The sequence below is a fragment of the Belonocnema kinseyi genome, chromosome 7, assembly GCF_010883055.1.
Source record: "Belonocnema kinseyi isolate 2016_QV_RU_SX_M_011 chromosome 7, B_treatae_v1, whole genome shotgun sequence".
Lineage (NCBI taxonomy): Eukaryota > Metazoa > Arthropoda > Insecta > Hymenoptera > Cynipidae > Belonocnema > Belonocnema kinseyi.
The window spans coordinates 46,219,363-46,234,024 of record NC_046663.1 but is presented as its reverse complement, the minus strand read 5'-3'; the positions used below and the strand labels follow the sequence as shown (position 1 = coordinate 46,234,024).

Genomic DNA, 14,662 nt, shown 5'->3' with positions numbered 1-14,662 from the left:
GCTGAAGGCATAGGTGCTAGGGATAATGAACATCATGCACCGGATCCATTAGAACCACATCCGGATATTACTATCGATGATGTGGATAGGGAAATCTCAGAAAAACTACGGCACCTGGAAAGGAATTTTGGTCATGCTTTACTAGAGTTCAGATATGTAGAACCAACACTAAGGAATTCTTTGCCCAAAATGAACATCACAAATGATCTGCGTGCACTAATAGCACATCTCGACAGCAAGATTTTACTTACGTATTTGAATGAAGCACAAACTGCGTTGGAGCTGCAAACTTTTGTGTACTGTGCAGCTGTGGCAACCATTACAACGTTGGGCCGGAAAACTAGGCCTGCAAATGCAGTTTTTGTCCTAGCAAGGGATCGAGATCCACCATGGAAGATCAGGTTGGATATGGATGTCAATAAAGTAAGTTGCAAATTGGGTCGATTAACTCAATATAAAAACGCAAATAGAACCAGAAAGCTGATAAACCATGTTACTAAAATCATCCACCCTCGGCACATCGAGACATTAACACCAGCAATATTGGATTAAATTTTAGACTCTCAACGACAGAGACTTGATGTTCTTACTGCCAGACTGCGTCGGTACAAGAAAAGTAATGCACGAAGGCAACAAAATAAAAACTTTCAGACAGATGAAAGAAAGTTCTATCGTGAACTGAGAGTAAAGCCAAATAACCACCAAGGTACCGAAGTCCCTCAATTGGAAGATATGTGTAACTACTGGTCGGGTGTTTGTGGAAAAATGAACAGATGCAATTTGAACACTGCGTGGTTTAAACTGGAGGAAGCAAGGGCAAACAATAGCCCTGAAATGCATCTGACTAACATCACAGCTTTGGATGTTTCAGCGATCTTGAAAAGGGAAAGTAATTGGAAAGCTCCAGGTTTTATGCTCCAAGGTACTACGTATATGATACCAAGAAACCCAGACGCTCAAAATCCATCTGACTTTCGACCGATAGCCTGTCTTCCAACCTTTTTATAAATAGCTTACAGCTATCATTGCAAATAAGGTATATTCTCATTGCAACGAGAATGACATTCTTACAGAAGAACAAAAAGGATGTTGTAAAAACTCACGAGACTGTAAAGATCTAGTCACTATAGACGTTGTTGCCATGACTCAAGCTCGTAAGCATCAACGGAACTTACACATGGCATACATTGATTACAAGCAAGCGTTTCCTTCCGTGCCGCATGACTAGTTGCTTAAAGTCTTAAAACTTCACAAACTCTGTCCACGCATTATTGACTTTCTAAGCCATGCGATGAGGTTCTGGGATACAAGAATCAAGTATTTTGATCATGGACAATCAAGGATAACTAGATCAATACGCTATTCGACGGGTATGTTTCAAGGAGACTCCTTCAGCGAACTATGGTTCTGTTTAGCGTTGAATCCATTGAGCAAAACACTAAACAGCATGTCTCATGGGTTCAGAATTCATGATAATGAGGATGGTCATCAAGTGACCCATCTTCTTTAAATGGATGGCCTGAAGCTGTACGCTAGTTCAGGCCAGAAACTGCAGCAAGTGATCGATGTCACAAAGCAGTTTCCCAATGATATCCACATGGAGTTCGGACTAGATATATGTAGAACAGTGCATTTAATCAGAGGGGAATTAAGGACCGCAGAGTTAGAGAACGAGTTCGAAAATGACATCGAGGCAATGGCTACAGGCGAATCATATAAATATCTGGGTATTCTTGAATCTAAGGGTACTCAACATACGATAATTAAGACAAGCCTAACGACTGCCTTCACTACGAGACTCAGATTAATTATGAAGAGTTTTCTCAACCCGGCAAACAAAATCAGGGCGATCAACACATATGCCATCCCTGTCAACACGTACTCCTTCGGGCTCATAAAATGGCCTAACACCGACCTTGAAAAGTTAGACAGAATTGTTCACGTAGAAATGACGCACCACCGAATGCACCACAGAAATTAAGCGATTGAAAGAATAGTTCTACCACGACATTTAAGGGATACGGGCGTTGTAGAAGTCAAAAAACTCTGTGAGTCACAAGTTATGCAGTTGCGAGACTATTTTAACAGCAAACAAAAGGTTGAGATTTACAGTACCATCTGCCAAGCGGATCTTGAATACAAGCCCTTAAATTTGTCCTCGGATGGGGCCTTGAATATCAGGGCAGAAACCATAGAGGAATTAGAAATACAATGCAGGCAGAAAGCCATCCATGGCGAGCATCCCAACACGTTAGATCAAAATGAAGTGGATAGTGAGGCATCTAATATTTGGCCAAGAAAGGTTGTTCTGTATCCAGAGACGGAAAGATTCATCATTGCAATACAGGACAAGGTTGTCAGCACCAGGAATTATCATAAACACGTGTTACATTAAGACGTGGTTGAATGGTGTCGATTATGTGAAGATACCAACGAATCCATCGAGCACATTATTGATGGCTGTCGCGTAATGGCGCAGAGAGAATATACGCACAGACATAATGATGTAGCGGGCATTATACATCAACAACTTGCCCTAAACCTAGGACTTTTAAAATAATGGATGCCCTTCTATAGATACATTCCAATGCGCGTTTTAGAAAGCGAAGATTACATCTTATATTGGGTTGTTACTATCCAAACGGATCATTACATCCGGGCTAATCGACCTGACATCGTGATGCGAGAAAAAAAAGGTGGAAGAGTCTACATCATCGACATTGCTTGTCCGCTTAACCGAAATTTGCAGTCAACCTATACAACCAAGATCCACAAGTATAGCGAGTTAAGGCATGACATAAAGACCATATGGAGGAACGTGAATCATGCATCTATTCATCCCATTGTGATTTCAGTTACAGGCAATGTACACGCAAGATGCACTGAAAATCTTGAACATTTAGGAGTCAGTAGGGTATTGGCAGCAGCTCAGAAGGCGGTTTTATTAAGCGCCTGTTGCATTGTAAGAAACTTTCTTGATCATCAGGAAGCGAGCGACTAAAAACCCGTGGAGTGGCAGATGGTAGCTCTAAGAAAGCATCCAGAGGTGACTGTTGTCACCTCCAACGGTCGTGGCCGCTCGTAATTTTATACCTACAACATCATCGCAAGAGGTTTCAACCATCGTATTAAATTATTTGAATTAACTGATAACATTCTAATCTCATCAGTCACTTGACTTAATCCGTGACTATTATGTATAACCGGGCTTACCCGAGTAAAAGTTTAATAAAAACACTGGAATAATAATAATAAGAGCTTGAGCTTTTCTCTCATGACTTAGACGGCTATGTTGATGGTAGCACTGTTGCTTATAGGGTTTCTCATGCCAGACAGACAGATAACCAAGAGGAGAGAGATTAAGAAGTACACCAAAACCCATAAATAATAATGGGCAGTATTTGAAAGAATTTACTCTTACTGTTAAACTTTAAAAATAAAATTTTAATATAAAAATCAAATAATTTTCACAAGCAAAGGGTAATTAGTGCGCGCTATGTGCGCACTATGCTCTAGTTAATGAAATTTTTGTTTCTATTAACTGAGAAACCATTGGTCTCAAACTTCAGATAATCGCAATAAATACATTTTAAATACAGTTTTTTATAAAATATTAACTTCGCACATCTGCAGAATGTAAATTTTCCAAATTCATTGTCAAGTTTACTTTGTTGGTTCTATGATTCCTTCAGATCGAATTATTTTTCATAATTTAAAAAAATGGAAGACAGTCAAATTCCGACTTTGAGTTAAACAATAATGTTTCTGAATCATATAAATTTGATTTGAATAAAACAAATATTTTCTTTAATTCAATCAAATATTTGTATTAACTGGTTTCGAATAAATAATTTGTTTGATTGTGATCAATGCAATCTAAACATGTCTATGAAAATGCAACATTATTTTTTGTTTTTTACTTACCAAAAAAGCAGCAAATGAAGACAATTGAGTAGAGTGTTATGAAAATAACTTTGACTTCAATTCTGTCGAAAATATAATCTTCGTTTACAGTTGAATTGGCGTTGAAAATAGTTTCGTTGTAGTGTGTTTCATTTACATAGTTGTCCATATCCAGACGTTGTAACATTCTGAAATAATGAAAATAAAAGATGACTGTCAAGTAAATTACATTTACATTTAGAAGCAAATATATATTTTAAATAGGAATAACTATAAGTGGGACGATGGTCATGGGGGCTAAAGGTTAGGCTTTTTGGACCCACTTCCGTCGGCTTGTGGTTTCGATTCCCACCTCGAACTCTGAAAGAACCTCGGGCGCCCATGCGGTGAACACTAGCCTAGCAAGGAAATTGTTTATCTCCGGAGAGTCGTGGAACCGGTACCTCTAGAGAAAAAAGATTTCTCTAAGTACTTAAAGCTGTTACTCTTGGTGGTTCGTAACCCACCTTAAACTGTAGGCCCCCCTCCCACCACTAAGTAAGTGTGTTAACGGTGTGTAAAGGAATAGGGAAGAAGGTGCAAGAAAAATGTAAACCCTTAGGGGACAGATTGGAAGCTTCTATTCCAAATAGGAATAAATAGGACTTCCTTTCAGGGTTATACCTATTACATCTTTCTAAAAAGAAACTAGCACTAATAAATTTTTTATAAGATATTACTTCATTGAATTAAAGAACTTTCCAAATTTATAAGGTATTCATATTGCACTCAACTCGCGCTATAGGAACCCCCGCTTTACGATATTTTTTCGTGATGAGAGCAACTGCGAGACCACAAGAGAGGCCGTGCTCAATCAAGCGTGAGAAATAGCTAGACAAATAGCTAGAGGCGTTCTTATATTTGAAGTTGAGTATATCAGAATTCTTCCAGATAAGCGAACATTTTTGGACAGTTCAAAAACTTCAAGTTTAAAGTTTGTCAATTTTATGTTTTTAAGGTTAATGCGAAAAAATTATTATTTCTTAATAAATTCCAAACACTTTTAATGACAACACTCATACAGAATTTTCAAAGGTTAAATTTTCAACACTAAAAGATTAATTTTGAACCGAAATTGAAAACAGGAATTAAACCAAATTACTTAAAGTTTCAACCAAAGTGATGAATCTTCAATAAAAAATATGAATTCTCAAAAAAAGTGTAATATTTGTTATTTCCAAGAAATAATATTTTGATTTTCAATGAAAAACTGTTTAATTTAAAAAAAGTTAGTTATCAACAAAATAAATGAATTTCAATATAAAAATGTTAAATTTTGAAGCAAAGCTTAAACAGTGAAATTTTTATTTTAATTCGTTTAGTTTCAACTAGGAAAAACAAATTTTTAACGTTATCGTTAAAATTTCTACTAAAGAATTAAATTTCTGAAATATATGAATCATCTATAAGAAAAATAAATTTTTGACCAAATAGTTGAAGTTTTAATCCAAAAGATAAACTTTCTAGCACATAAGTCCAATTTGCAACAAAATACATGAATTTACAACCAAAAATAGAATAGTTACATTGAAATGAACTTTTTTCAAGAATAGAATATTAAAATTTTCAATAAGAAACAAATCATTTTGAACCAAATAAGATAAATTTCCAACGCATAAATTTAATTTTCAACCAAACAGATGAATTTTCAACGAAAAAAATTATACCAATTTTTATACAAAAAGATAAATTTTCAAACCAAAACAAAGTTTTTAACTAAATAAATGAATTTCCAACTAAAAAAGCTGAATTTTCAAAAAAAAATGGAATAGGTAATTATTATTTAACAAAATTTAATTTTAACTAAAAAAAAAACAAAATATATAAATTTTCAACCAAAGAATTACATTTTTTAATTAAATAATTAATCCTGAACCAAACATCAGATAGTTTACTTTTCAGTTAGAAAAATTAAGTTTCAACAAAAACAAACGAAGTTTTAACAAAATAGTTACATTTGCAACCAAAGAAATTGATTTATTACAACAAAAAAAGCAACGAATTTTCAACAAAATAGTTAAGTTTTTAACCACAGAAATAAATTTTAAACAAAACAAACAAAGTTTTAACAAATTAGATTATTTTTATAACAAAAAAAACAATTTTCAACAAAATAGTGGAATTTTCACCTAAAACATACAGTTTCCACTTCAAATATAATAATACAATTTTCAGTAAACAAAATTATTTTTCAACGAAATAATTCAATTTTCAACCAAACCAACGAAATTTCAATAAAGAGGAACGAATTTCTAAAAAAAATATTTATATTCGACAAAAAATGGAACAGTTAAATTTTCAGTCAAAAGTTAATTTTTAATTAAAAAAATAATTCTCTATAAAAAAATTAATTTTCTATAAAAAAAACTAAATTTTAACCAAATAAGAGATTTTTCAACTAAAAAGATCAATTTTCTATCAAGAAGATTGATTGACTACCAAAAATATTAATTTCTAACAAAATACTCAAAATTTCTACCAAATGGATGTATTTTCAAGCAAAAAAAATGAATTGTTATCAAAAAAGATCAATGTTGGACAACACATGGAACAGTTAAATTTTCAGTTAAAGAGGTAATCTCCAATAAAAAATTAATTTCCAATAAAAAAAATCATCTAATTTTTTGCGAAAAAAATTTTTTTTAACTTTAAAGATAAATTTTCAACCAAAAATTTGAATTTTTAAAGGAATTTTCAACCTAATAGTTACATTTTCAGCCGAACATGGCATAGTTAAATTTCCAGTGAAAAAATTAATTTTCAACTTGGAAAAAAAATTGTTTTAACAAAGAATTCGTAGAAAAAAAGTTCATAGAGTTTTCTTTATCTTGTATACTTTCGGTCAGTGGGAGGTAAAAAATGTAATTGATTGATTGTGCGACATATTGTTAGCTTGGGTCGCTAATCTCCTCAGGCTAAATTGTTTTTATTAAACACCAATAAATAAGGTTAACAAAAAAAGAAGAAATAGCAATTCACTTTTTGTTAAAGAGTTTTTACCAATATGGTTTCGAAGGAAAAAACTGATCGTGTTGAATTGTTTACCACCAACTAACCGAGAGTATTAAAAAGACAGAAAAGTCTACAACTCAATAATGAATTAAATCGCGCTTCGTTCTCGGATACTCTTTACATTTGGAATGCTTGAATGAAACTTTATCAAGAAGATCTCTTTTAGAACGCAGTATTTATGTGTGTTCGTATTCTGAATTTTCTACTTAATTAGTAATAGTTAAAGATTAAGTTTCTCTAGGCTCTATAGGCTTTGAGGTATACAAATTTGGTTTAATCTTTTTTTTCGTAACTATGGTCATTTTTCCACAAATAATAATAATATTTTGTATTTTCAGTGTTATTTTTCACGAATAAGACAAAAAGTACAAAAAGACAAGAAGTGATTCCTAACATATTTGTAGATCTTTTTTGGTATCATAATTTTGATTGATTCATCTTTTTTCGTATCCTGTATAGTTTGACCACAAAATGGAGTTTTTCATTATTTTTTGTGCAATCAAAATTTGAATTTTCGATTTTTTAAGAAAATCCAAAAAGTTGTTATGATAATCGTGTAGGACTTTTAAAAAGCAATAGTTTTCTTTTTTCGACTTTATTTTATATCCAGTATAATTTGGCTTAAAATTTTGATTTTCCATTACTTTATAAAATTTTGAAAATGCTATAACTCAGAGAATTTTCCTTTCATCGGAAAAAGTCATCACGATAAATTGTTTGGCTTTCTGAGTACTTTGAATAGCCACACATAAAAATTTTAAATAGAAAAAAGTGGCCTCAAAAATTTCAAAAATGCGCTCACTTTTTGAATTTTTATTCAAACTGTCTGGTAAACGAACTCGTACTTTCGTTTAGGACTTAAAAAAAGTGTGCCAAAGATTGACTTGAGTCGTTCATTTTTTCGAGAGTTATCGTGTTGACGGACGGAATGGACGGACGGACCGCTGGGAGGGCGGACAGACAGACGCCATCGTAAAAACTTCATTTTCGGATTCAGGGGGTCTCGAAACGTGGAGATACGTTGAAACACTATGGTATCAAATTTCGTACAATTCTAATACTTTCTCAATCATAAATGATGAGAATGTAAAAAAGGGTTTTAACTAAAATAATGAATCATCAAAAAAATTGAATTTTTATCAAAGTAGTTCCACGTTAGTTACATTTTCAACCAAAAAATATTAATTTTCTACAAAAAAAGTAATAGTTAATATTTTAACAACAAAATTTAATTTTGAATAAACAAAGTCGAATTTAACCAAAGAGATGAAATAATTGAAAAGGCCTCCAGAATAAATTCAAAATAATAAAAAATTAAGATACAAATTTCTCAAATACATACCTTAAAAATGATCAGATTTTTAAACTAGACAGATTCTCGTGAAAAAATTCTGAAAATATCTTTTAAAAATTCAATTCAATTCAGGAAAATACTATGGCCATTTACCTTTAAAATGAGTTAGAGAACTTAAAATTTTTTTAATTATTGTGAGTCATTCAAATTTTTCAAGAACACAGAAATTTTATTTTTTCTGAAATATTTTTAAAATAAGTTGACATCTTGGACCAGTGTCGACGCATTCTAAAAATGCATCTATTTTAGTAGAAATTTAATCTTTTTCAATCTATTATATCAATCTAGTGTGCAGAAAATTCATATTTTTTCGACTATTTTTTATTTAAAATTAAAATATGTGTTGGTTCACATATCTTCTATTACATTATTCGTTGAAGATTCATCTTTTTGGTTAAAATTGAGATTTTATTTAAAAAAATTTAATTAATTTTGTTAGCGGAAAATGTTGCTTTATATTTTTGGTTGAAAACTGATCTTATTAGTTGAAAATTCGTCTTTTTTGGTACAAATCTTCTTGGATTTATATTTACGCTCAAAATTCCATCTTTTTTTCTAAAAAATGCAAGTGTTCGGTTGGAAATAATTATTTTTTTCTTATTGAAATTCTACTTTTCCATTTTTGTTAAAAATTCAGCTATTTAAAAAAAAAGTTTGTATTTTTTTTTAAAGTTCGTCTTTATTTTCATCTCCTTAGTAGTACATTGGACTATTTTGTTAATTAATTTTTTACTACAAGTTGGATGCTTCCGTTTTCGATTGAGAGTTGATTTTTTTAGTCAAAAATTTATGTATTTTGTTGAAAATTGGTAGTTTCTGGTAATAAATTAATCTTCTTTTGTTGAAAAATCGTCTTTATGGCATAAAAATTCCAGTTTTTCCAGTTTCTGTTTGAAATTCAGTTTTTCTGTGTGCAAATTCGACTATTTGGTTCAAAATTCATCTTTGTAAATAGAACATTGATGTTTTTGGTTAAAAATTTAACTATTTTGTTGAAAACTTAAGTATTTTATTCAATTCACTTTTTTGTCGAAAATTGAACTGTTTTTCTCTACATTTGTTTATTTGAAACAAAAATTCGTTCTTTTGGATTGTAAGCTCATCCTTTTTTGTTTAAAATACAACTGTCTTCGAACAAATTTAAATACTTGTTTAAAAATGCAACTATTATTTGATGATGCTTAATCTTTTTTATTCGACAATTTGTTTGATAAAAGAATCTATGGTAAAAATGTGACATCAACATGCTGGTATTTGGATATTAATGGCTATGAAAAAAATCAAGGAAATCAGGAAGTTTTATAATTAAGGCCCTTTGATTTGTGTTGAGGGACTAGACTATCAGGATTTACCATATTTATCGAGTATCCTGTCCCATTGTAATTGGGTTGTGAACGCAAATTTCCGTAACTACATTATTTAGCTAATTGGAGAATACAATCTGACGCCTTTTCCATCCCATCAGATCCCTTTTACAATTCACAAAAACCTCTAATCAATTTCCAACTTCCGCAAATCGATATAATACTTTAAACTGCCTATCTTTTTTCATCTCTTTCATCTTTATCAAAGTTCGAAGTAAGAAACAAATTGCGGTTAAGTATTAATGATAATATTAACTTTTATTTTTTGCACCCACGAAAACATTAAAAAATATTTTTATTTTATTTGAGGGCTTTCTTGGGATCAAAATGAACCTATACCAAGAATTAAAGATGTGTGCAAATAAAAAGAAGACTTTATACATCCCCAAAAATGAGAACAAAATTAATTTAAATAGCTTTAATATTCTCCAGATAATAATTTTTTAAACTTGGCGGAGGTCCTAATTCACTACTTTTAGGTATGGTACTTCGCCGGTTTCCAAAACAATATTTTTAACCAAACCTATAGTTGAAGCTATAATAGTACGAAAAATTTCGTGCTATCATAGCTTTATGTTCGGAAATTTCCGTAACACAGGGCTCAGATCGACTTGAAAATTTTTAAAATATCGCAGTAGTTTAGGAATATAGAAGTCATTTAGCTTGAAGGATTCCTACTCTAGGTTTAAACTATTTCTTTCTGCACAGTTAAACTTTTAGTATTTTCACATCAGTTACATTTTTAAATGAATATTTTAATTTTTAACTATATAGATAGATTTTTCACCAAAACATTTGAATCTTTAACCCAAAAATAGGAACTTGAAGCTAAAATTAAATTTCTAATCTAAAAAGACGAATTATTTATAAGGCACTTGAATTTACAGAATAAAAAGTTGAATTTTCAACATTAACAAAATTAATTTTTGACCGAACATTTGCATTTACAACCAAATCGTTGTACTTTAAATCGAAATAGATGAATTTTAAACAATATAGTTTAATTTTTTACCATACAGTTGAATTTTCAAGCAAAAAGATGAATTTTTTAAAAGACAGTTGAATGTTCAACAAAACAGTTCATTTGCGGCCAAGAAAATATGAATCTTCAAACAAAAAATATTACTTTTCCACCAAAAAAGATGAATTTTTAATCCATAAGGAAGAGCTTTCTATCCTAAAAGACAGCTGAATTTTTGACCAAAAAAGCTTACTTCTGACCAAAATAATTGAATTTTCAACCAATGTTCGAATTTTTGAATAAAAAAGATTAAGCCTAAACCGAAAACAGTTGCATTTTTAAACAGATATTTAAATTTTCAATGCAGAAACTTGAATTTTTCAGAAGAGAATTAAATTAACAACCTGAAAATTTAAATTTTAAATTAATATATCGTTTTCAATCCGAAAGAAAGAATTTTTAACAACATAGTTGAAATGTCATCCCACAAAGACAAATTTTTTTAGATGAGACTTTAATTTTTAAAAACAAAGTTAATTTTAAACCAAGAAAGATGAGTTTTCGAAATAAGATTACATTTAAAAAAAAGTTAATTCTTGAATAAAATAATTAAATTTGTAACCACATATTCGAATTTTTAACCTAAAGAGATACATTCGAAACCGGAAATATAATAACAGACTTTTCAACCAAAAATAATTAGGCGTCAACCAAAAATAGTTAGATTTTCTTCTCGGATTTTCTTAATTTATTTCGCATTTAAGTGCAAAAACGAGAAAAAGGGAAAGAAATGGGATTTTTAATTTGGATTTTAATCTAATTTAAATTTCTTAAATTTGGAAGGGAAAGTTTCTTGAAAACAGGAAAAGAAAAGGAATTTTAAAAAAAGGGGAATAGGGGAAAGAGTGTAAAGTCTGTAATTGTCTGTATTAGTCCCTTTTTCAAAAAGGTTTAAAAAAGTCTGAAAAATGACTTATGAAATCCATAAAATTTCGATGAATTGTAGTTTCGATTGATATTCAGAAATGATAGGATTTTGAGCTAGATCGGCCATTTTAAAAGTCGTTTTTTTAGAAAAGTGATTACAAACAAAACATTTTTCATCTTGTTTATATTAGAAAAACTTTCCTGGCATTCAAAATACAGCAACACGATATCTAATGTAATTGTTCGCGTCCTCGAGACTTATCGATCGACCTATTGTTAAACCTTTAATGACTCACCAGCACCGATTTATGAACTTTAAAAAAAACTTTTATTCTGTATATGCAAGAACAAACTTTTTTGAGATTCAAAATTCAACGAAACTATATCCAGTCTATTCGTTTGTATCTTCGAGACGCATCGATTGGCCTATTGTTGGATCTTTTATGACCCAAAAATACCGAATTATAAAGTTTCAAACAAATATTTGTATTATGTTTATATGAAAAAACGTTGTTTACATTAGGAATTCTACAGTACTATAGCGATAGCTGACGTATTTGTTCGCGTCTACGAGACTCGTTGAATGACCTATTGAATGACCTATTGACGAACCTTATATGACTTTGTATCGTCTAGCAATGCTAATAAATAAATTTCAGAAAAATATATTATGTATCTTTTTGATATGAGAAAAAGTTTTTTAATATTGAGACTACAAGAGTAGTGTATTGCCTATGATATATTTGTTCGCATCTTTGAGACGCATCGATAGTTCAATTGAAAAATCTTTGATGACCTACCATAACCTATTAAAATCGTTTTTAATTTTCTTAGAAACTTATTTATTTTGTTTTTAAGAGGTTTATTTTTTATTTTAAATATAAGAGTATTGTATTTGATATAATAGTTTGTGTCTTGGAGACGTGTTGATTGATTTATTGACGATTTTCGATGACAATGCGTGCTCAATCAATAGCGTCCAATCAAATGCTTATAAAATAAGCACAAATAAATACACCTATAGTGAAAACATCCATAATACATCGCAGCAGTGTTCAAATTATTCTTTTAGATTGTTTTTTTTTACGTTTCCAGAAATCTTTTAAAATTTTCTTAAATTAATAAACAATTGATCATTCAAAGACTGTTAAAATCTAAAGAAACTTTTCGTAATAATAGATCCTGTCTTTTTTCTTATCGCATAAATTTGTGTAGGTACATAGATTTACGTAAGCTAAATCTCACATTGAAAAATTTCTCCTCGCGGTTTCTATGCTAATCTGAAAGAATAGAATATCTCTAGGGTATAAAACAATGCATAGGTACTCTGTCACATAGTAAGATTGAGTAGGGTCAGAAAGAGTATCAGTAACACTTTGGTAAAATGTCATCTTTTGTTCTTTTGGAAATCACCAATAACTAAATTGATACTGGCACGATACACCTATATTAGGGATCGTTCACATATGACGTAACGTTATTTTCTACTTTCTTTGCCCTCCCCCCATGTAACAGGCCGTCACCATAGTTAGGTAATATTTTTTGTATTATATTTACAGACACAATACACGTTTTCTAAATTAAAAAAAGCTTTTTAAGAAAAAGTGTTGTATAACAATGAATAATCCAATATTTTGATCTAACAATGAATGCTTTTAAAATATTTTTATTAGTCTCACAAATATTGACATTAATTACAAAAAAAGATGTATTATCTGTGAGTTTTTAAACTTATGTAAACATCAATTTTATAATATTCTTGAAAAAATCTAGAAAAGATTATTTAATCAATATTTCAGATGCGTCCAAAAGAATATAGAAGATTAAAAGAAATATTATTTTACGGAATTTCACAAAATAAGCCTTAAAAACTTCCAAATTTTTCTAGGAATTTAATAAAATATGTTTATTCACTTAAATTCTTTAAAAAATTTTTTTAAGCTTCTAAAATGTTTAAAAAATCTGAATTAAAAAAAATCTTTTACAATTTAAAAGTCTTTTTTAATCTCTTCAAATCTTCTACAAATCTTACCTAGGAACCTAAAGTTTTTTTTTTCATTTTCTTGAAACTTTCGAGAATTCCTCAAATATCTTAAAAGTTTTAATTATTTTTTGATCGTTTCAAAATTTTTAAGTATCACTTTAGCTTATTTAAATTTGTTCTAAAATTATGTGTTATGGCAAAAATTAGCTTTAAAATCTTCTTTAAAATCTTTTTTAGTTTGTGTTTAGAATTCATTGAGAAAAAAATTATTAACAATTTTCCCATAAATCTTTTGAATATTTTTTCATTCCCCAAGCCGAAATTTGGGGCCTTCTTTGGACCTAGATACCCTGCATGAGACCTATTTTGTACCTACGAGGCCTGAATCATAGCTTTAATAGTCCCGGCATGTCCTCCTTACTACGAAAAATTCAGGAATCGTCAAAAATTCTGTTCTGACGATATCTGAATATTCTTGGCGAGTCCTAACTTTTTTTCTGAAGTTTCAAAGAATTTCAAACATTATTTCCACGGAAATTAATAACAAAATTGATGTTGCCAGTGCTAGCTTTAAGAATTTGCCGCCTCGGGCGGATAACAAAAGTTCCGCCTTTTTACGGACTAATTACTTCTTTTACTAACTTTTACTAACAAATTAAGAACAATGCATGTAAATTGTAAAACTTTTGATTTCAAATAAGAGCATTTACATCCACATGCAACGACTCATAATCATTTAATCGATTTTCTGATTGATTCGTAATAATAAAATGAAAATTTTATTATTATTTTTTTTTTTTGAATTAACGAAAAATTCCGTTCCAAATTTGCCGCCCGGGGCACTGCAGTGGGTAAAACATTCCATTTTTTGTTCAAAAAAACGTACAGCCTACAAATATTAAGAGATTTGAACAAAAAAATTTGAAAAAAGCTGTTAAGATTTCTAAGAGAGTTTTCGAGCATGATTTTTCAATGAGTTTTTCAATTTTTTATAAATAAACAAAAAAAATATGACGAAAAAATGGTCATTTTATCTTTTTGACGTTCTCAGTGCTTGTCAATAACAGGAAAAGTGTTGAAATCGCCTAGGTTTCATGAAGTAATATTAGCTGAAGATG

At 30.3% G+C, this 14,662-nt stretch overlaps 1 protein-coding gene across 1 annotated transcript in view; it reads right to left on the bottom strand.

The window, feature by feature from the left end:
• LOC117176892 (trissin receptor-like) overlaps positions 1–14,662 on the bottom strand; it is a 145,846-nt gene that overhangs the window by 98,259 nt on the left and 32,925 nt on the right. The window contains exon 2 of the mRNA XM_033367264.1: positions 3,925–4,091. Coding sequence (XP_033223155.1) covers positions 3,925–4,091 — 167 coding nt within the window. The remainder of the gene's footprint in view (positions 1–3,924; positions 4,092–14,662) is intronic.